The 22,192-nt window shown below is 43.7% G+C and overlaps 1 protein-coding gene across 1 annotated transcript; it reads left to right on the top strand.

Moving 5' to 3' along the window:
- The first annotated feature begins 514 nt into the window (after positions 1–514).
- On the top strand, positions 515–22,175 carry slco5a1 (solute carrier organic anion transporter family member 5A1). Its single transcript, XM_077624055.1, has 10 exons — positions 515–634; positions 1,625–2,859; positions 12,766–12,898; positions 12,961–13,181; positions 15,684–15,848; positions 16,983–17,181; positions 19,115–19,274; positions 19,613–19,857; positions 20,471–20,535; positions 20,617–22,175. The coding sequence occupies exons 2-10, from the start codon at positions 1,944–1,946 to the stop codon at positions 21,060–21,062; spliced, it is 2,550 nt and encodes an 849-aa protein (XP_077480181.1). The 5' UTR covers positions 515–634; positions 1,625–1,943; the 3' UTR covers positions 21,063–22,175.
- The last annotated feature ends 17 nt before the right edge of the window (positions 22,176–22,192 follow it).

Raw genomic sequence — 22,192 nt, 5'->3', positions numbered from 1 at the left:
CGTAACCAAATCTAATCGTGTGTGTGGCCCTGGGACCAGTCAATGACAACAACAAAAGGGTCAAGCATGGTTCCCAGCTGTTAAGATGACGTAGTGTAGTCTTCCCCAACAAACCGACAACAAAGCCGAAATGCATGCCGGTACACAATTTTGATTGCAATTTACATTCTTGCTTTTTTCCTTTTAATCCGTAAAATGCAATGTTTTAATTTATTTACGTTTGATCGGCGTTTTTTGTGTTAATATTGGTCTTTTAAATGTGAGTTCGCACAGTGTTAAAAAAAATGACAACTATATGTCCCAAGATGGCTGACGTTGTAAACAATTCACGGCCTGAGTGTGGTGCGTTCAAAAAAACTTGTGTTTTGAGTATTAGCAACCTTGACACACTTATAAACTGTCGTAAATAGTCCATTATACGTTAAGAATGAATAGAAAATATATTTTGATGGAGTTTGATGAGTAAACATTCCGATTTGGTTGTCGTTTTTTAGGGGCTGCTTCTGAAGTTGTCTAATTTCCTATTGTCACTGGAGGCAGCAATCAGGCAGCAGCAGCTCTGCGCATCTGAGCGATTTCATTCAGCGAGCGACCGCTCTGAGGACAACAACAGGCTACCTCCTTCCTATCCCTTGTGAGTAGTTCACCTCATTAAAGTATATTTTTCGAACTTATTCCGAAAATTGATTCTTTCCGATCAATTCGTTTAATATTTCCAATACTCTAGTCGCAATTTCCTGTTAGGGGACTGAGTGAGGCATTCAGTGACAGCGTGCTCTTTTGTTCTCGCACTGTGTTTGTGCCTTGACAAAAGGACAGATGCTGCTGTTTATATTCTTATTTTGGTATTTTAGTGCATTTTGACAACACCGTCAATCGATCCTATGCTCTGATTGTGTTGTTTACTCTCTGCTTTTGGTTTAAATTTGAGGAATTTAGTCAGAAAAAGTCAGCCTGAACGCACGCAAAGTGCACACTGAAAAAAATGTTATCAGAAATTGTGGCAGTAAACAAAATATTTTTGCTTAGTAAATACTGGGTCTTTTAATTTGGCTTAATTATTTTTAAATGATATTTCTTACTTAAATTTCAAAATATTGTGGTTCTGACTGCCACTTTTAAAAAATTGACTGTAAAAACACTTACTACAGTCATTGTAGTTTACATATCTGAATAATAATGTTTTATTTGTTAAGAATTTGATGCTTCTCTTTGTTTTTTGTATGTAGCAATATAATTCATTATAAATAACTATTTTTATTACAAACAGCAATTCATCTAGATACAGCATAATTGTCAAAAAATGCTGAATATGAATGACAAAAAAACAATATAAAAGATAGTTACTATAATAGAAAAAAATAGTTCTGACAACAACAACAAAAACAAAAAGTTGTTGTTTTTTGCCTCAAAAAGTGTGATTTCTCTCCCTTATCAAACTGTACTTTTCTTTAATTTTCGCAAGATTAAAAGATGACTGCATTTGAGAAGAATGTGCCAAATACCTTTTAAATAACTAAACCTTGAGCATCATCTCAATTGTCTGGCTGAAGAATTTCTTCTGGCATCTCTCTGTCACAGTCTTTATTCAGGAAAGCGTCAATACTTGCTTTCTTGTCTCCAGGCTGCTGCTATGCTGCGGAACAAAGAAAAATAGCTTCCAACAAAGAACCATTGCAAGCAACACCGCAATGCGAGCCTAAATCAGACACAATTTACAATCGACTGTAGTTTCAAGTTCCCAAGAATCACTTAGTCAACTTCAGATGGGAAAATGCCCGTAAGTGGCTGCGGGCATCCCGCCGCGGCGATGCCGGTAGGGTGCTCTTTGATTTCGTCCTCAGCGCCCCCCGAGGGAGTCCTCGCGTCCAAGTAGAGGACTTCACAGGCACGGCCGGGACCCCCCCAGCCCGCCAAGCCACGCCCCTCACCCCGGTCCCGGCATGGCGTCGACGGACAGTGACGAAAGCGGCAGCGAGCTCTCGGAATCCCTGGAGATCCTCCGACTCCAGGACCAGTACGTGGACTCGGAAAGCGGCTTCAAGTCCAAGAGCCTGCCCATCCTGAACGGACCCTGCCCGACGGACCGCAAGGACGTGGACCCGCTCGACGCGGACGCCGAGGAGAGCCGCCAACTCCAGCCCAAATCCCCGGGAACGCCCTCGTCCAGGACCGATTTCTCCCCCTCGGCGTCCAGTATGGTGGGCCTCAGCAGCTCCCTCCCCGTGGACGCCCGTAGGCCCAACGGCGGTAAAAAAGTGGGCTTCTCCCTCAGCCGTCTGATCCGCGTCCCGGCTCGGAAGTGCGCGCAAGTCATCCTCCGGGACTCGCGCTGCTTCCTGTTCTGCATGTGCTACCTGACCTTCATCCAGTCCCTGATGGTCTCGGGCTACCTGAGTAGCGTCATCACCACCATCGAGAAGCGCTACAGCCTCCGCAGCTCCGAGTCGGGCCTGCTGGTCAGCTGCTTTGACATCGGAAGCCTGCTGGTGGTGGTCTTCATCTCGTACTTTGGCGGCCGGGGTCAGAGGCCGCGATGGCTGGCCGTCGGCGGGGTGGTCATCGCCGTGGGCGCGGCGTTGTTCTCCCTGCCCCACTTCATCTCGCCGCCCTACCAGATCCAGGAGGTGAACTCGACGACGGGCAACGAAGGACTCTGCCTGGGCGCCAACGGGCGGGCGGCGGCGGTGGATGCGGCCTCGTGCCCCCGCGACCACGAAGGCAACGAGCACAACCTCTACGTGGCTTTGTTCATCTGCGCGCAGATCATGGTGGGCATGGGCTCCACGCCCATCTACACGCTGGGGCCCACTTACCTGGACGACAACGTGAAGAAAGAGAACGCCTCTCTCTACCTGGGTAAGTCTACCTCAAATGCAACTTCTCAATTTTCGCCTCTCTGCAGTCCATATCTCAGATTTTTTTATAGCCCTTTTATTATTATTTTTGCAACTTTCTTATTGCTGTAACCAGTGGCGTTCCGATCCGGTACTCACTATTGGCACGGGTTTAAACGTTTGAAAAAAATCCTATCGGAAGTTGAAAAATCTGCATCGGGGAACGTCTAACCGTTTTATTTTGTTTCCTAAATGAACGTGTGGACTGCCATTGAGGGAAATAGATGTCCAACTGAGGTATGCCGAATATGATCAGTCATAACAGTTACCCATCTGTGCCCCAAGCGGTTGAAATAGACAAAAGTTAAACAGATAAAATCCTAAAGTTGTCTATGAATGAAATTCAAGGGAAAAAAAACGTGAAAAAACTCACTTACTTGTGCCTTCCATTGCTCGCTCAGGGCGCCGCATCTTACCTGGCGATGACAAATTCGACCGCTACAGACACACTTCCTGGTTGTACTGCTCACGTGACTTCCTTTTTGAATTTGTCTACATGCAGGCAACAACCTTTAGGTATGTGCAATCCAGCAATCGATTCATAAAGTATCTCAGAAATACCACGTGCGATGATTTTTTCTTAAGAAATTCCCTTCAAAGTAACACGAATATGGAGGTGAAAATTGTGAATCGGGGGGCATGTTATACCAGAGAAATTGTAAAATTCAACCATTTTAAGACCATTTTAGGAGTATGGCTTATACGCAGAGGCGGCTAATATGCGAGAAAATACAGTAAGATAAAGCACAAAACATAACTTGTTGATTTTGCTCCAAATCCTCTCGAGTTTTCCACTTTTTAAGAACTCACAAAACAAACATCATTCCTCATGGCTGTCGGTATAGAAAAACAAAACAAAACCGTGTACGTCTACTATTGTTACCTCAGGACTTCCTCGTATACACACTTTCTAATGCGCAAGATGCATTAAATTGCCTTTGCGCGTGGTTATTTGCCTTGCGATAAGCCTGACAAGGGCCTCACCAGCCAAAAACCTCAGAGACTGCAAAGTGGACCAGCGCCTCAGCGAGAGGGAATGTGGGCTCGCTCGGCGGCAGAACTGGGTTGCCTATGATTAATGAAGCGCTCCCAAATGCGTGCGTGCGCGAGAGCGCGCCCCGCGAAACAACCGGCCGTCCGGCGAGCCGATCCATTCGGGCCCCGGTATGCCGTTTCGTAATTGTTCTGCAAAACTCTGAACGTAATCCTCCTCCCCCCCCCACGTGACCACTTGGGTGAGGCGCCCCTCCATCGGCTGAAGGCTGATCTTTGCTGTTCTACTGACCTCTTCTGGGAAGACCGGCGTCATATTATAAGCTCCGGCTCATTGGCGCCAGCCGACGTTTTCAGATTCAGCGGATCTCACAATTTGCGTGTCCTCACGTTGCCCCTCCAAGACGCCGTATTGATCGCCTCCCGGCGTAACGGCGAGCCAATGCAGCATCGCTATCCAAGCGCAGGGGGAAAAAAACAACAACAACAACAACAGCAGGGCGCCGTTGCTTAGCGAGCAAAGTCGTTTTTTTGCGTATTCGCCTTTGACCTTTGCTTTTTCCCGGCAGGGATGGTAAGAAAGTGCAGAATTGTTCCGCTTCCGACACCACCGCCAGGCAAAGCCGTCGACGTCCTTGATGGCATCCCATATGCCGGGGAAATAACCATGGCAACGTGCCGCTTTTGTCAGGCCGCCGTGTAATAATTTATGCTATCACATTTGCATTTTGCAAAAAGATAGGCTAACGGATCCCTTCTTCAACGTTGGCTAGGTGAGCCCCCAATTTAAGATCAAGTCTTTTGTGGATTTCCACTCTGACCTGTTAGCCAGGTCGCCGTGGTAACACGGCGACATCAAATCGCTCGAGCCAAACACCCCCCCGCCGCCCTCAAAATTGTCCATTTTAGGACAGCGGCTTATAATTCGGCACTCAGACAAGAGTCGGGGCGCCCTTTATCCCTTTCACGTCGTCAAAATGGTCAGCGGATTAGAAATTCCGAAACTTTTTCAGCCATGTATTCCCTTCGTGGCTTATCCCTTTCACACACTTTAACAAAAGGTCAAAGTGTTAACTTTTTTCTTCTTCTACTACCCTAACCCGCTACACAATCTACACAATCAATTGGAATGTCGTAAAAACACTGAATCCAAAGTCTTTTAACGGACGTTTCGTTGAAAGACGTTTGGTCCCTGGGGTCTTTCGACGAAACGTCCGAGTACCCCAATTTTGGGCTTCAAATCTAAAATGTAGCAGTACGTATTTTTGGACAAAATGAAATAAGCCCTTTAAATGTCATTTTGGGAGTAAAATAATAACCTTGTGCTTCATTCCCTGTGTTTTACCTTCACATCATCTGTGATTTACAAGGAACCGATGCTGAAAAGTTGCTATTTATGCTTGATAGCACAGGCCGGAAAGGTCACGGACTGATTCCATTGCTTACGCCGTGACCTCGTGACCTTTTATGTACAGCCGCGACCTTTCCTTCCACGTGCGTTACTCACCATCCGACTACTATTCGGTGCTGTCAGTATTAGGATATATTAAGTACAAGGGTTACAGTATGTTCTCTGACAAATTAGGAAGTGCGCGCGCGGGGTGCTATTCATCTTTTGTCTTGTTTAGGCGCTCGCTACACTTTTACACAGACGTGGGCTTGTTATGCATTTGCTTTGCTCACTCTGTTTCATAACGATCCGGAGCATTGACCTCGTTGACCCTCCGTCGGCCATCTCCATCTCGCACCCTCGGGGGCGACGGATCACGCTACGGCGCTCGGCCACTCCGGTTTCCTCGTCTCGGCTTTTCTCACGGGGGTTCAGTTTTACCCCCCCGTGATCTCTATAGGGTTCAAGTTTGACCAAAATTTGGGTTTACCTGGAAGCACTTCATTTGAACTCATTGCAACAACTTTTCGCATGTTAGCGCTAGCGGCTAGCCTTTGTGTACCACGTGACCTTTACGTAGAAGCCTCACCTCAAGGCCTCGTTGTGTTTTTTAACCGTGTTCTTCCCGTGTGGGAGGCTAGTTGGTCCGAGATAATACTCGGCGTTCCCGTCGTCCTTTCTAGAGATCGCTGCCGGATGCCCACCGGCCGTTAACTGCGCGCTAGCTGGATTGTTTTGACAGTGTGGGAAGGTTCCTGGGGAAATGCCACTAGCCAGCTTGTGATTGGAGGAACACTGAGAAATCTTTTGTTTTCAGCTATGCCGCCAGCGGGGGGGGGGAGAGAAAAAAATTGGTCATATTTTTTGTTCCCCCTTTGTTCTTGCTCGCTCTCTAGTCCGTGTTGGTTCACCTAATCCTCCCCCGTCCCCGCCTCTGGTCCGATGATTTTATTTGTAAAACCCATAGGAATGATGTTAAATTGTCCACAAGAGCCCGATGAGATATTTCCAGATGAAACGACGTGCTATATAATACCGCATTAGTTGTAAGGCCGGCCTACATGACGCAAGTTAGGCGGAGATTTGATCTGTAGACCGTAGCTGACGCTTCAACAAAAGAATTTGAATGTCGAGTCGAAGAAAGTCTCCGACTGTTCATTTTTCTGACATTTACTGACATTCTTCCGCCGTTCTGTCCCTTTCTGACTTCGAGCTGTCTTTTCCCTTTTGAGGATTCGTCTCTTCCTAATGTGGCAACCAAAAAAAAAAACCTGGTCTGACAGGCCGAATTTCATGTCGCTGATTCAGTCTGTTGCGTAGCTAAATTTAGCATTGAGCTGTTTTGCCTTTCTGGTGACATAGGTTAATTAGTTCAGGGTTAATTAAGTGGAGACAGTTATCGAACACTTAACCGAGCACTGAGAAATTTTACATAGATCTGGATAACCTTATCAGGCCCTAAAGATTGTATTAAAATGTTAAGTTTTTGGGACAATTGCGCAATAATAGTTTTCCTGTGAACAGCGGTAGTATTTGCACATCTGCGACAGTGTGAAAAGACAAATAAGTGTGAAAGAAGACAAATTGATTCCAGAGTCGTGTAACCCTTTGTGTAGGAGTTGTTTGTACCGGGATAGATTGGCTGTCAATCACTTTGCTGGCTAGCTTCCAAATCTAGCGATTGTCATCTGGATCAACTCTAAAGCAAATTGTACTACAAGATACAACTATGTTAAGCTTACTCTCCGCCTTGTCGTTATCTCTTGAGTTTGTACTGTGGTATCGTAATGTGCCCACCGCATTACTTTGGCGCCTCGAACAGTAGATTTTGTTCGGCGAGCATCTTTTCGCTCCGTCACTGTCGTACATGAGGTTGCCATTACATGTCCGCCAGCGAAGCGAAGAGCAGGAAATACGATTACGAACCACCCCAGATATCCTGGTTTATCTCATCAGATATGTTGTTATGGTTACACGGCAAGATCTGACCTCTGGTAGGGTGCATCGCTCTAGAGTACAGCCAACCGGATTATGGCGGGGGGAATGACGGCGGGCTGGCGAAGGCTGCATTTTGTTATTGATGCCAATGCCCCAAACAATTTCAAATGGTGATCTTGTAAAGGGTTAACGTATGGATAGCGATGGAGGAGGCTTGTCCAACTAAGGAGGTTCCCACTGTGAGGATCTTGGGAGAGGCCTCCTTTTGAGCTAGCTCGCTAGGCTTGGGTGTCGGGGCCATAGAGGTTGTCAAAGCATAGAACGCTGATCGTTATCTGACGGAGCCAAGAAGAATATTGCTAATTCAGATCACTTTTCGCCATCCGTAAGTTCAGACAGGTCGCTAGTTGTGTCTGCACAAAGCAGAGCGGACGTCATTCCCAAGGCGGATTGCTGCCGCCCCGATAGGATTAAAAATGCTTTTCATAAAGTGCGCTGCTCTTATCTGGAATGACGCGATATGGCACAAAGTGTTCGAGAAGTGACATCTCACTGCCGGGCTCTCGCAGAGACGACAAGCAGACTGTTTTTTTTTAATCTCCTTCAATTTCTGATACAGCCGGGGAACTTTTGTCTGAGGGGGGATGAAGCAACTCAAGTGGGCTTCCGCTAACACAGGATTTTTGTCTCGGTGGGTGAAATGAAAACACTTGTGGTTCGAGTTTCTGTGAAAATAACAACAAAAATAAAGCGGCATATAACAGTGTCACCCAAACTAGCCTATTTTTTGCATATTAGCTGCCTTCGCATATAAGCCGCGCCCTTAAAATTGCCTTCAAATCGTTCAATTTCACAATTTTTCTCGTATAAGCCGCCCCCTGATTGGCAGTATTCACCTCCATATTCATGGTTTTAATAGGGAGTACAAATGTGTTACTTTGAAGTGAAAATCCTAGGAAAAATCATTGCACGTTGTATTTCTGAGATACAGGATCGTCTGCTGGATTCCACATTCCGACAGTAGACATTCAAAAAGGAAGTCACATGACCAGTACAAGCATGAAGTGTGTCCGTAGCGGTCTAGGTAAGATGGCGGCGCCCTGAGCGAGCAATGGCGGGCACAAGTAAGTGAGTTTTTTTCACGATTTATGCAAAATAATTTTCTTGAATTTCATTCATAGACGTCAATACAAATGTTGTTTAGCATTTTATCGGTTTATCTTTTCTCTATTTTGAAATAAATGACCGTATCGGCCACATTGTCTGTATCCATCACGGCAGAATGCCAAATTACGAGTCGAAGTCGTCAAAGCGCCATTCATCCCGGTCAGGTCCTTTCCGCGGACCCCTCGTGACGGGTCTTGTCTTCGGCTTACGGCTGTGCTAAACCGGGTGATTAGACGCCGCCAGCTGTTGGGTGGTCTTGGAGTTGATGGTACGAGTCAGAAGGGTTTTTAGGGTTGTCTGATCGATTCTGCTTCTTTCAAGTCTAAGCTCTCCGTCTGTACCAGTCAGTACCGACGGGCCTCCTGGATCAAACGTCTTTACCGCGCTTGATCCTGGAAAACATTCCACACGGCTCGCCGGCTGCGTCCGCTGAGTAAAACCGCTTCGTTTTTGCCCCTCAAACCTTAGCCCGACCCCCAAATTTCAAACTAGCGAGCATTCCCGTCATAAATATCCTACGTCGCAATAAATAATGATGTATATTATTTCACTGTTTATTTGCGCCCGTGTCCTCTGCAAAGGTTGAAACCGGTAAGAAGACACTGCCGTGTCAGCAAGTTTCCATGGCGATGGGATTTCATTGTCGCTCTCGTGTTATTCCGGTCCATTTAGGAATGCGCGGCGTGTAAAAAGTCTTTATGTACGATCGGCTAACGCGTAGAAGTGATTGCATTTTTTTGGTCAAGATTTGACCAGGTTCTCGACTGTTTGGATGCTCGGCATGGACAAACATTTACTAAACGGAGGACCGGCCGATGATTCATGAGTTTGCTCACTTGTTCCTTAAAAGCTGTAATTAAATTACATCATTAGCCTGCGCTAACGACTTTGGCCACCAAGGGGTTCCTTCATTAGTCCGTGTGCTTTCTCATCAAGACTCTGTTGTCAAGGGTATAAATGGGGGAGGGGATGAAGACAAGGTCACGGGAGCTCGGAAGGGAGCAGGGAGGTGAACGCTAGGCGTTCAATCCATTTTTAAATGGAAGCGCTAGCGCAAGAGTGTCAGACTCGGGTTGGTTCACGGGGCGCTTTAATGTCAACTTGATTTCACGTGGGTCGGACCATTTTAGATATAATATTTAGATTTTTATTTTTATAAATGGATTAAAAGAACTGAATATTCCGTTTTTTATAGATCTAAAACAATGTTTATTTTAGCTTTTTTTAAATATATTTTTAGATTTTACAAAATGATTTTTGAACTAAAAACACTGAAAAAATGGATTAAAAAATGACAATTGTTGATTTAAAAGGGGGAAAATCAGGAAATGTAATATAATCTATACTCTTCATTTTAATTTGATCCTAAAACAGAAAGTCGGCACTCATGATTTACTTTCCCGGGCCACACAAAATGATGCCACTTTGACACATGTGCGATAGCGGCTAATCTATCACCGTTAATGGCAATAAATGTGTTAGCCTTGTTTACAAATGTAAAATCCACAACATCCACGTCCTCCGATTCAGGTCCCGGACTACAATAGAATAATCTATTCCAAATTCATAGCAAAATAATACAAGCCCTGGAGGCCCACCAGGCTTATAAAGTGCCGCGATTTGTTGTTGGTGAGTCGGTTAATCGTGGATTTATTACAATTATGATGTGGCCTGGGATAGAAATATTCCAAACTCCTTTCAGCAACGTAATAGCTATAGGCTAGCATTCTTGAGGCTTGACGCTACTGCCAGAAAAACCTGCTGAACTTTTCTTAACAACCGTCTTATAACGGTCACGGTATGGTAAAACCATCCTCGTGACATCACATTGCACAATAGAGAGGGAAAGGGCTTGGGGCTTGGATTAGGATAAAGTCAGGAGATGGGCTTTAAAATTACATTTTGCTTTGGGATTAGAGGATAGTGTTAAGATTAAGGAGTTGGGGACGGTTAGGCGCTCAGATATCAGCTGTCAAGCTTTAGTCAATTCTGTCTGCTATCAAGTCTTTGGTGGTTTTTTTTCGGACAGGCAAGAGTCCAGACAACAGAGCAGCGTTTGCTCCCTGGAGGTGCGAGGATGTTGCCGAGAAAGCGTTATCTTCGGGCTACACGGCGCCGCTCGCTTTATCTTCAGTCCCGCCTCCAATGTTTTTTCGTGGCTTCCCAAACCATCTGTTTCGCTCCTTCCCCTTTGGGACTGGTCCTTTTTGCCGCTCTAGTCTGGATTACCGTCGGGTAAATCTCATCTCGGAACGTGGCAAACATTCAGTCGTGTTCAGATGCGCTATGCTAAATCCCTACACGTGTCCGTCCTATTACAAAAAAAGGACATTTATTTTGGGAACTTTCTGTTACTGCGTCCTTAATCTTTGTCTTGAAAGGAACTCTTAATGTGGAGAAATACTGCTAAGGTACAGAAAAGTCAAACCCCGGTGGCCGGAGAGATAGATGGCGAGTGGATATAAAGCCGATAGCGCCCGACGGATGGAGTCATCCGAAGCCGGTGACGTTTCGTCCTTCACGTGCAGCCGCTCAAGGTCCGTTGCGTAATTGAGTAACGCGATCTGGCGCTCCTCCGTCATTGGCATGCGGCCCCCGTCCGCCGTGGCGACGCCCCCTACCGCTGCAGCCTGTTTGTGTGCGATGGAACGTCACCCCCTCTTGTTGCCGCGCTAGCACATCTGGCGGCCTTTGGACCCCGTCTTCAGAATTCCCCCCCAAAACATTCGGGTCCGAAAAAGACCACAGTGTTTTGATTTGGTGATTTATTGCTCTTAAGTGTGGACCGCCAAGGATCCAAAGAATCTTTCAGATCCCAAGACAGTTAAGTTAGCATTTAGAAAAAATGTTTGTCCAGCGTAAAGAACTTTCAAAGTATTTTTTTGCTTTTTTTGATTTGCCAATAGGCGGAGCTAAATATATTGATGGTCTATCATTCGGTTTTTCATCTGAGTTAACCTTTTCCGGACCCCCTCGACACTCCCAGTAAATCACAGGTGACAAACTGGCAGCCATCCATTTTGACTTGCGCTGTGAAAGTTTCTGATGTGAACGCTTATTCAAACCTCACAATTTGATGAACTTCGCCAAATGATACTGTAATTCTAATGACACAATTTATAGCCAAACATACCCAAATTAGCATTTTCATTTTGGCCAACAACTGCACATTTGAATCCGACATTACACGACACAACCTTTATTTGCAACTCTATTGAATTTATTTAAATCCAGACTGTTTACAACCCCACCAGCCATTATTCATCTCAAGGAGGAGATAAAAAGATAAGACCCCTTTGCCACGCTGGCCCGACATAATTAATAGTTTGTCCCCGCTAATATCCCGTCACATTGTGTTACGCTTCTCCGTGCCTCGACTCCACAATACGACAGTTGGCGGCTTTTCGGAGATGATATATACTCTTGACGGAACGTGACATGAGCCAATAGGGGAAGGACGGACGGGCTTTAAGTGCTTAGAGGAGTGAGTCACGTCTGGCTGGCACGCTGGATTTATGGCCAGTAAAGCGGACGTGCACTTTTGATATGGCCATCGTCTCGTATGCATTCATTCACGTTCCTGCAAAGACAAGTAAAACAAAAAAAATGGAGATAATGCATGTCTGAACACCTTTGTATAACCCGTGTCAATGTAAATAATACAAAAAAATGTTATATTCAGTATAAATCACAAAATGAGTAAACATGTCAACATTAGGGCTAGCAAACCTATGGCTCATGAGGCATATGTGGCTTTTTTATGGGTGCTTATGGCTCTCCGCTAACATTTAATCACATTTTCCCCTCGTGCGTGCATATTAACATTGATTAGCAACAGCGTAAGGTTATCGTTAAAATAATTCTTGTGCTATAAGTATTGATATAACAAAAAAAAGCACATTTTCATGTATTTTGACTTTTTGAGTTTGGCTTTCTCAAGAATTAATATTTAAAAATTGTGATTGTTTCTGGCTCCTTCTGTCAAAAAGGTTCCTGACCGCTTCATTATGGGTAAAAAAAATCAAATGTTGGCATTTTTTTGCAGATAGGAACTATTACATAATGTTAAAACAAAGTCTGAGTGTGAGATATTTAATTGTTTCAAAAAGTACACAGCACTCTTAAGTGCTAATCTTAACACTTCATAACTTGAAGCAATGTTCCTGGTGTAATTATGGAAAGTCTGACCCCCCAAATTGGAACTGCAAAGTGCCTTTGACTTGTTTCTTTGCCTCGGGGGCTTTATTGAGGTGTTCAAACTTTAATGATTTTTTTTGTTTGCCTTCCCGTGGCGCCTTTTGATTGGCTAAGACTTTCTTTCTCATAGCCCGTGGCGCTTAAGCATCCAAGCCTAATTCCAGCGTATTTTTTCCCCTTCAGCCGTTATGTACGTGATGGGAGCCCTGGGCCCGGCGGCTGGTTACCTGCTGGGCGGCGTCCTCATCGGCTTCTACGTGGACCCCAAAACCGTGGTCAACATCGATCAAAATGACCCCCGCTTCGTCGGCAACTGGTAAATACACTGGCCTCGACCGTCTGGGGAATCGCCGCTGATTGGTTGTTTGCGTTTTTCAGGTGGAGCGGATTCTTGCTGTGCGCCGTCGCCATGCTTCTGGTCATCTTTCCCATGTTCGCCTTCCCCAAAAAGTTGCCGCCGCGACATAAGAAGCGGAAGAAAAAGGCGGGCTCCTCGCCCGACAATCTGCCCGGCGACGACCAAGACGTGATGAAGGAGAAGTCTGGCGGCAAGGGGCAGAACGTGTCTTCGTCCATGAGTTTCGGGAAGGACTTTAAGGGTAAGGATCTGCTTGCGTTAATATGGAAAAATGTTCATTTGTGTGAGTGAGTAGGCTCATAAAAGATTGGTTGATTTAAACACCGCCCAGTACAGAAAAAAATTGGATGCCTAGCAACGTCAATGGGAGCCAATGAGTTAGCTGAAACAATCTTTTTTTTGTCATTTTCTTTTATTTAAAAAACAAAAACAAAGGTCTTCCTATAGTCCAAGGGTGTCAAACTCGGGTTCGTTCGCGGGCCGCATTAACATCAACTCGATTTCATGTGGGGCTGACCATTTTAGATATAATATTTAGATTTGTTTTTTTATTGAATTATAAGAACTGGATCAAAAGCCCTAAATATTCCATTTTTTATAGATATAAAACTGTTTATTTGAAGTTTTTTTCTTAGTAAGGGAAAACATCTAATAATCATTTGTTTTTCATTTCAAATGGAAACATTTTTAAAAAAAAATTATATTCAATATTCAAGTGAAAATATTTGTATACATTTATTTTTAGATTTTACAAAATGCTTTTTGACCTAAAAACACCAAATGCAAAAAAATATATAAAAAATTGCAATTATTGATTTTAAAAAGGGAAAATCTGGAAATATAATATACATCTATAATCTTCATTTTGAATTTAGTCCTAAAACAGAAAGTTGGCACTCATGATTTACTTACTCGGGCCGCACAAAATGATGCGGCGGTCCAGATTTGGCCCCCGGACCGCCACTTTGACACCTGTGCTATAGTCAATACAAAAAAAATACAAATTTCTGTTGCTTTTCCATTTTACAATCAGTTTAACTAACAAACCGAAGAACAAGGGAAACTACTACGCTGTTACACTTACTACAGAAAACCCCATTTTAATAGCTCTATTCCATTGGAAAGTTTTGACCTAACAGAAAAAGTTTTTATTAATCCTGTTCTAAAATATCGTGATACCGTATAGCATCGCCTAGCTAGCTAAATTCCCCAAACAATGCAGATTTACTTTACTTAAAAGTGCTGGCTGGGATTGGCCTCCAGCTAACGATGTACAAAATGCCTGTAATCGAATCAATGACGACGATTAGTCTTCTAATCCAACGCTGGGAATCCATTCAGATCTCCTGCGAGAGCGTTATTGATTTAAGGAGGTTCTCTAATGAAGCAGGTAATTCACCGTAAGCACAGTCAGTAGATTATGGCCATTATTTTTTTATTTTTGACTGTTTCATCCCTGCTTCAAATGAACCAGGGACCCCCGTTTTCCCTCTCCTCTGCCGTGGGCTTTTCCATCTTTCCTCGCGTCGTCTTTTCTTTTTTTAAATGAGCTCCCGGGAGAACGCAGTCACGATTCGTCTGACTAGACAAACCCGCCCGCCGAGCAAAACTAGGCAGTCAAAGCCATCTTTTTTTTTTTTTTTTTGCTGTGTAGTGCAAACATATTCGGCGAATGAAATGCTAACACTTCAAATCGTGGTGATGGCTTCCAATATGTTAGATGTTGTCCTTCAGATAACTGCAGACGTTAGAAAAATCCTGTGAATGAACAGTAGGCGCGAGTAACAAATACCTTAGTCATGCGTCTACTATTTTGGACCTGGAGGTCAGATAAGTTTATCATTTGGATGGAACCTAAAATATGTTGTTAGCCCAAAAAGTGTGTATTTTTTGCCAGAGGTTGAAAAGTAACCTTGGACAAAGAAAACATTTTCAAGCCCAAGTTTGGAAGCAAGTGGGTCATTTTAGGCTATTTTGAATCGACCGTGTACCATTTTGAATCACTTGCACAGGATAAATGGTTGCCATAAACCACTGTTTGATGGATTTTGGCCTATAAATGCTTTTCAGCGGACAGCAAATCTGTCCCAATATGGCCTCCCATTTGGAAGCGTTCTTAAGACAAACCCTTGAGCGAGCAAGCTGATTTGATGCAAACGAATGGCCACAATGGAAACAAGTGTGACAACCGTTCCAATCCCAGTGGCGCGTCTTGGTGGGGGGGAACAGCTGCGGTGGGGGCATCCACAGGGGCTCGCCATCTGTCCACGCCCCCCCCGGGGAAGGACATCATTGAACGCATTTGCGATAACAGATGACCACCTACAGCATTATTGTCAAAAAAGCACTTTAATAAAAGGTACTCGTGATGCTCTTTTTCTAGCTTAGTCTGCCTAGCAACAGGAGTTTATTTCCTGCTGACCACATAATTGGCAAGTGACAGGATCAACGCGGGGGCGGCAAATCATCCAGACGGCAACCTCGGGCCGCGTTCGCCCTTGGCGGCTCCGAGCGGGAACGACTCCCTCGCTAATGGACACGCCGTAACGCATCCCTGGCCAATAAGTCAACCGGGAAGCTGCGTCAATCCTTCACATGTCCCTACGGATTACTTATCCCCGCGTAATTAGACGAGAATGTTGTGTTATGAGCGCATATGGTCGTCTCTTAATTGCGCATTGCTTTCCAGTAATGAGTAAATGAGAGCTACATTGTTATTGTTGTTGTTATTTTTGTTGAGCAGACCTGCCCAAGGCGGCGCTGAGAATCCTCAGCAACATGACCTTCCTGTTCGTCAGCCTGTCCTACACGGCCGAGTGCGCCATCGTCACCGCTTTCATCACGTTCATACCCAAGTTCATCGAGTCCCAGTTCGGCATTCCCGCTTCCAACGCCAGCATATACACGGGTGAGTAAAGAAAGCTACAATTGCTTTGTAATGTTAGCCATATTGCGTCTATATTCAATTATGTCTCTGTTATATTTGGGTTTTTTTGCGGTCATTTCAGAAGAGATTTTGGCTTGAAAATCCTTCCAAATAAGCCTTCTCTTCTGTTTTTCTACATATTAAACTATCAACGGTTAGATTACAAGTCTATTTTTTTAAGTAGTCAATTTATAAAAAAATATTTAGCATAATCGCAGGTTGCAAATGGATGCTAATGTTAGATTTTTGTCTGGATAAAAAGCTAGCTGTTATTTGTTGATCAATTGAAAGAACTTACTTTTTTAGTAAAGGAAAATAAATATTTAAATGAAGTACGGCCACCAACCTCTCACCCTAAAAATATTATCAGACCATAAACATCTTTAGCACCACAACTGAAAAATTACCTACAGGCAACAATAAGTCCACAATGAATGAATTCGAGTAAACAGCTAAACTATTTCATGAAAAATGTTTTTGGAGGGTCTATCTTGATGTAAATCAAGTCTGAATATTAATATTTTGTTCTCGGATCTTTTAAAATTCCAATGAGACGTTGAGTGTCCTCCAATTCTGAAGTGACTTTTAGCTTGTCCATTCGCATCTTTTTTAATATCTTTTGAAAGACACACAAGAAATCACATTGGCGTAAGTCGCCATTATAAGAACACTTAAAAGTTCACGTTGACTTTTCCGATCGCGAGTCACGCTGTCCCTCTGACTTTGATTGACTCGTAAAAATGTTCTCCAGAGTGGAAGACGTACGTTTATTACGTGGGCACATCTATTTCTTTCCCTTTTAATTTGTCCAGCGCTAATCTAATCCCTTCGCGGGTGCTGTTGATGCGCAGCTGGCGGGATTAGCGCCCTGACGACATGGCCGCCAAACAGCAGGAAGCCCTGTTTTTGTGTCCAAGTCTCTTGCCGGTCAACATATGCTCGTTTCTAGACGCACACATGCTGTTTGTTGCCAGGAAACAAAGGGTAAGGGGTGGTGCTGCTGCTGTTGCCATGGACACCCAAACCTGGTCGAGATGGACGCAATCAACAACAAGAAGAAATCAACGGAAGATATTTGAATACTGTCCAACCATTTTCTTCTCTTTGTTCTTCCAGGGCTCATCATCGTTCCGAGCGCCGGCGTAGGCATCGTGCTAGGTGGCTACATCATCAAAAAGCTCAAGCTAGGCGCTCGCGAGTCAGCCAAGCTAGCGATGATCTGCAGCGGCGTGTCGCTGCTCTGCTTTTCCACGCTCTTCATCGTGGGATGCGACAGCATCAACCTCGGAGGCATCAACATTCCTTACACTACCGGGTGAGCCCCAGAAATCTCTTACCGTATTTTCACGACTATAAGGCGCACCGCATTATATGGCGCACCCTCAATGAATGACACATTTTATTTTTTTTCCATATATAAAGCACACTGGATTATAAGGCGCCCTGTCTATTTTGGAGAAAATTTAAGACTTTTAAGTGTGCCTTATAGTCGGGTATTTTACTTCAAATATCACTTAGAAACAACAAAATGGGTGCACGTGTCTATCATAAGAAGATTCACGGGAATCCGCCATTTTGGATCGAAGTAGCGATGTGCCGATAACATTTTTTGGGGTCCGATTATGACTTTGGTATCGGTCCGTGCCGAGGATATTATTTTTAGCGCTCTACCTGTACCAGTACTAGTTTTTTATTTCAGCTTTTTCTTACGGTAGAAGTAGTAGCGTCATTACAATTCTTAAAAAATTCAGCCTCGTTTTAGCTTACTTCCTCTTAGCAACATGAATGTCTAGCATAAGTAGACATACAAAAGTGGAGATTCCTACAGATTTTTGTTTGAAAGTCACTCTTCTAAGAGCATTTTGTCCATTTCTAGGAAAAAAACTAGCACCAGTACTCTTTTTCTGTTTCCATTTTTTTCCTTGTAGTACTAGCGTCGCTACAAATCTTTAAAAAAAAAAATCATCCCTGCAAAAAAACTTAACAGTATAGAATTCTAGCAGTGCCAAAAAGTCTGGAGAACCCATTGTACTAAAAAAAAGTAGACGGACTCTTCTTGGAAACTCCAAAGTACGCTCCACCATTTTGGAGCTTGGCCAAAGTTCCCGAGCGTGACAAAGAGCACATTATGAAGAGATTTGTAGTCGCCCTCTATTGTTTATTGCTAGCTAGAATTGCGGGAGTCCCAAGCACTTGCTGTAAATACCGCTTGGAAAAAATAGTCTTGGATGTTGACATCATATCGAGTGTTAATGAAGGCCAAGCAACACTTGCTCACACATGTGAATCATCACTCTGTCATCTCGACCACCTTTCTAAATGAGGCTAGCGACATACATAGGAGTTATTAGTCACATATAGAAGGGCTGGCTACGCCCATTTTTTGGGTTCTCGGCCACCGGGAGAATGATGAAGGCTAAAATATTTGATGGCATGATGGTAATAAAGGTGCTGCTTGTCGAGCTGGCTGAGAAAGGCAGAATGGCTACTCGCACCCACGTGAGGAATGCCAAACTCCTCCTCCTTTTTTTCCTGGGAGGCTTTTCTGCTCTCTGGTTTGCCCGTCTAGACACAAGCAATGGGAAATAAACACAAACAAACAAAGAAAAAAGAAATGCAAAGGCATTAATAAAGTTGTCACCGTGAAAATAAATGCATGTCATAATATGAAAATGTCATATCGCAGTTATAATCACAATATTGTGGGATGTGTCATGGGCTCGTCAAAATATTGTGATAATGTCATTCAATTGAATGTAATTGGGATTTTTTTTTCACAAATATATACCAGTAAATTTCATGTTCATAAATGACAGAGGAAAATAAAAAGATTGGAGATTAGAAAATGAGTACATAATGTGTAATATTTAAAAAAAAAATGTAGGTTTTTTTTAAGGATACAATTGAAATGATTCAATACATTGCTAATGTTTTTAAATAGCAATATCCACAAAATGTAATTTTAGTAACAAGATAATAAGTATAGGATCTCTAAAACAATAGAAAAACCTTTGACCAATAATACAGTAAAATCATGGAAAGAATACACAAATATTTGAAAATACAAAGGTACTTTGCAAAAATACTAGGAAAAAATACAGAACACAAACTGGTAAAAACAATAGTAGAAAATGGTCTAAATAAATTTTTAAAAAGTTAAAGAAAATTTGCATAAACAACCTAAATGTACACATGGACAATAGTATGACAATAAACCCTGAGCGTTCTTTCTACCTTTTTTTTTTCAGGCCGACGCTGACGCTGACGCACCGAAATCTGACGGGAAGTTGCAACGTCAACTGCGGCTGCCGCATCCACGAGTACGCGCCCGTGTGCGGGTCGGACGGCATCACTTACTTCAACCCCTGCCTGGCCGGATGCAGCGCCGTGGCCAACGACAGCAGCGGGGTGAGCCGTGCAACTAACAATGAACGCCGGATCATACAAACACTCATGGATTCAAATTTTGAGCACGTCAAATCTGCACACACCATCATTTCACAAAAAAAGAGAAAAAAACAGAATTTTCCATGCACATTTTAATGCAGATTTGCATGAACATGTCAATGCAGAAGCCTTCGCTTCAAAATATTAGCAATAGCACCCTCTGCTGACCACTGATATTAACAGCACTCACTATTTGCTAATGCCATGATAATTTTAATGGAAACTGGGTAAAAGTTTTGGTCACATTTAATGTGTACTACAACAAGCATGGTAAATGACTTTTTTTTTTAATCCATCAGATGCGGAACTACACGGAGTGCAGCTGCGTGCAAAGCCGTCAGGTGATCACGCCACAGTCCGGCGGCGGCCCCGTCAATCAGCTGCAGCTGGTCATCGTCAAGACGTACCTGAACGAGAACGGCTTCGCCACCTCGGGGAAATGCAACCGCACGTGCAACACGCTCATCCCTTTCCTCGTCTTCCTCTTCATCGTCACCCTCATCACCGCCTGTGCGCAGCCTTCCGCCATCATCGTCACGCTCAGGTGAGCTGGGAATGGCTTAGGTCACAAATTATTATTATTATTTTTTGACCAAGTGAAAGATCAAAATTATTGAAGGAAAAGTTCTGTACTTTAAGACAAAAGTGCAACATCGGCGAAAAAAGTTGTTATCCTATTATCAGCTGATAGGGATGGCATAAGCAAGCAAAGTTGAATTAATTAAAAACAAAGGTATATAATATTACATGGAAAAAGTTTTTTTTATAGTTTTGCTTCTAAATATTTCACTTTACAACTCTAGAGATTTAAGTATAACGTATTGAAACTGGAGTTTTCTTTTTCAAATAGGGGAAAATAATAGTTATAAAATTAGTTTAAAGATATTCATTATTAATATGAATAGAGAAAATGGTAGGAATGAAATGAATGACAAATATTTGCACACATTTTAAATGAAAGTCAGATATTAGTAGTAAAGTGACGCTAAGAAAAAGTTAACTCGCAAAGAAGTGATAAAATTGTCATTTTGACATCACTTGACATACACTGCATTTACTTTAAGAAAAGAAAATGTCATATTTCATCCAGAATTAAGGTAAAATAATTCAAATGTGACACTTTTGATACATATAAAGAAATGGTTGTGTTTTTTAAGGTCTGTGGATGAAGAAGAGAGGCCTTTTGCCCTGGGCATGCAGTTTGTCCTTCTCAGAACTCTAGGTAAGTTTCATCGCACTTACTAAAAATTCCTCTTATGGAACTGGACTACTTTGAACGAAAAGACTTTTGTCACGTGTCCAGCTTACATCCCGACGCCCATCTACTTCGGCGCCGTCATCGACACCACCTGCATGCTGTGGCAGCAAGACTGCGGCGTGCACGGCTCGTGCTGGGAATACGACGTGACCGCCTTCCGCTTCGTCTACTTCGGCCTGGCCGCCAGCCTCAAATTCGTGGGCTTCGTCTTCATCTTCCTCACCTGGTACTCCATCAAGCACAAGGAGGACCGGCCCGAAGGCTGGCGCGCCGGCCCCCGACCGCCGGCGCCCGCGCCGCCGTTGCTCCTGGGCACCGTCAGCGAGCTGGTGGGCCGCGCCGGCGGCCGTAAGAGCCACGCGCGCACCCGCTCCTGCCCCATCTTCATCCCGTCGGCGAGACCCGAGGTGCCCGCCGCCGCCGCCGCCACGCTGCTGCTCTGCCACGGTAGCCTCAAAGCGCTGACGCCGAGAGGCTCCGCCCTCGTTTGAACCTTGCGAGAGCGCCACTCTCCTCCTCAAGGGCTGACTGACACGCCGCCATTTTGGTGCTAACTCCACGCCACACTCAAAGCACAAACTGTCTTCTATGCAAGATTCCGAGTCCGTCTTCAGCTTGGACAAAACTACTGTCTGTCCCAAAGATGTGATCCAACGAGCGGACAGGAAGAACACGTCAACACGTTTTGTTTTTCCCCTCATTTCTCCCCCCGGTGTGATTTTAACAGAGAAACTTTGAAACTTGTCAACAACACCTCAAGGCGCTACCGGACGTCCGCTTTTATGCCTTTCTGTGACTCTTCCGGCCTGCCTATGACACTGGGAGTTGGACACGTGCGTAGATAAATAGACATTATTGATTGAATGTGAACAAACCTCAAAACCTTTCAGCCCCCCCCAAAAAAACGTGCAAAAATACATCACCTATTGATCTATTGTACATAAGCATAATGGCTGTGGTAGAGATGGAATAAGAAAATTAGTGCTTTACTACCGTTGAATTTTTTTTTTCCATACTATATCGTATTGCTGCAAATTTGAAATTTGTCGATGAAGTCGTTTTAATTTCACCCTGGTGCATTCAAAGGATCATCTTGTAAATATTGATGATTATGCTTATCTTTGATAAGTGCAAATAGTCTAGAGAGTAGTTGAAGCGTACAGTATTTATGAACTAATATTTCAAGACAAAAAAAAATGCAAAATTGAGTTGTCTTTCTCAGTGCCTGAACAGTATTATTGTCAAGTTCGGCGGTCAGGACTACATTTCCCACAATGCACTCTCTCTCTCACCCCTTCAGTGATTGTTTTGGGGTGGGATGTTTTTGTTACAGTTTTGTAAAAAACATTTGTAGCAACTGGAGTCTTGAGAGAGCGGACCTCATAATGATGATGACGAATTATTATTGTTGTAATAATTCGTTGTTTGGAAACAGTACATACAGTATTCTGAAATGCTCTTAATTGAGTCCTTGGTGTTCCTCAGGAGCAAAAGTGTCATGTTTATGTTCATCTTTTCTTTCTTTGTTGACATTTGTTTTCCAAATGACTTGAAGACATTCACTTTTGTCATTAAAAGGTGTATTAAAAAGTCTCGTTGACGATGGACGCAGAGTGCTCGA

The sequence above is a fragment of the Stigmatopora argus genome, chromosome 17 (genome assembly GCF_051989625.1).
Source record: "Stigmatopora argus isolate UIUO_Sarg chromosome 17, RoL_Sarg_1.0, whole genome shotgun sequence".
NCBI lineage: Eukaryota > Metazoa > Chordata > Actinopteri > Syngnathiformes > Syngnathidae > Stigmatopora > Stigmatopora argus.
The sequence above is the reverse complement of the archived record's forward strand: the minus strand, read 5'-3'. Positions and strand labels throughout refer to the sequence as shown.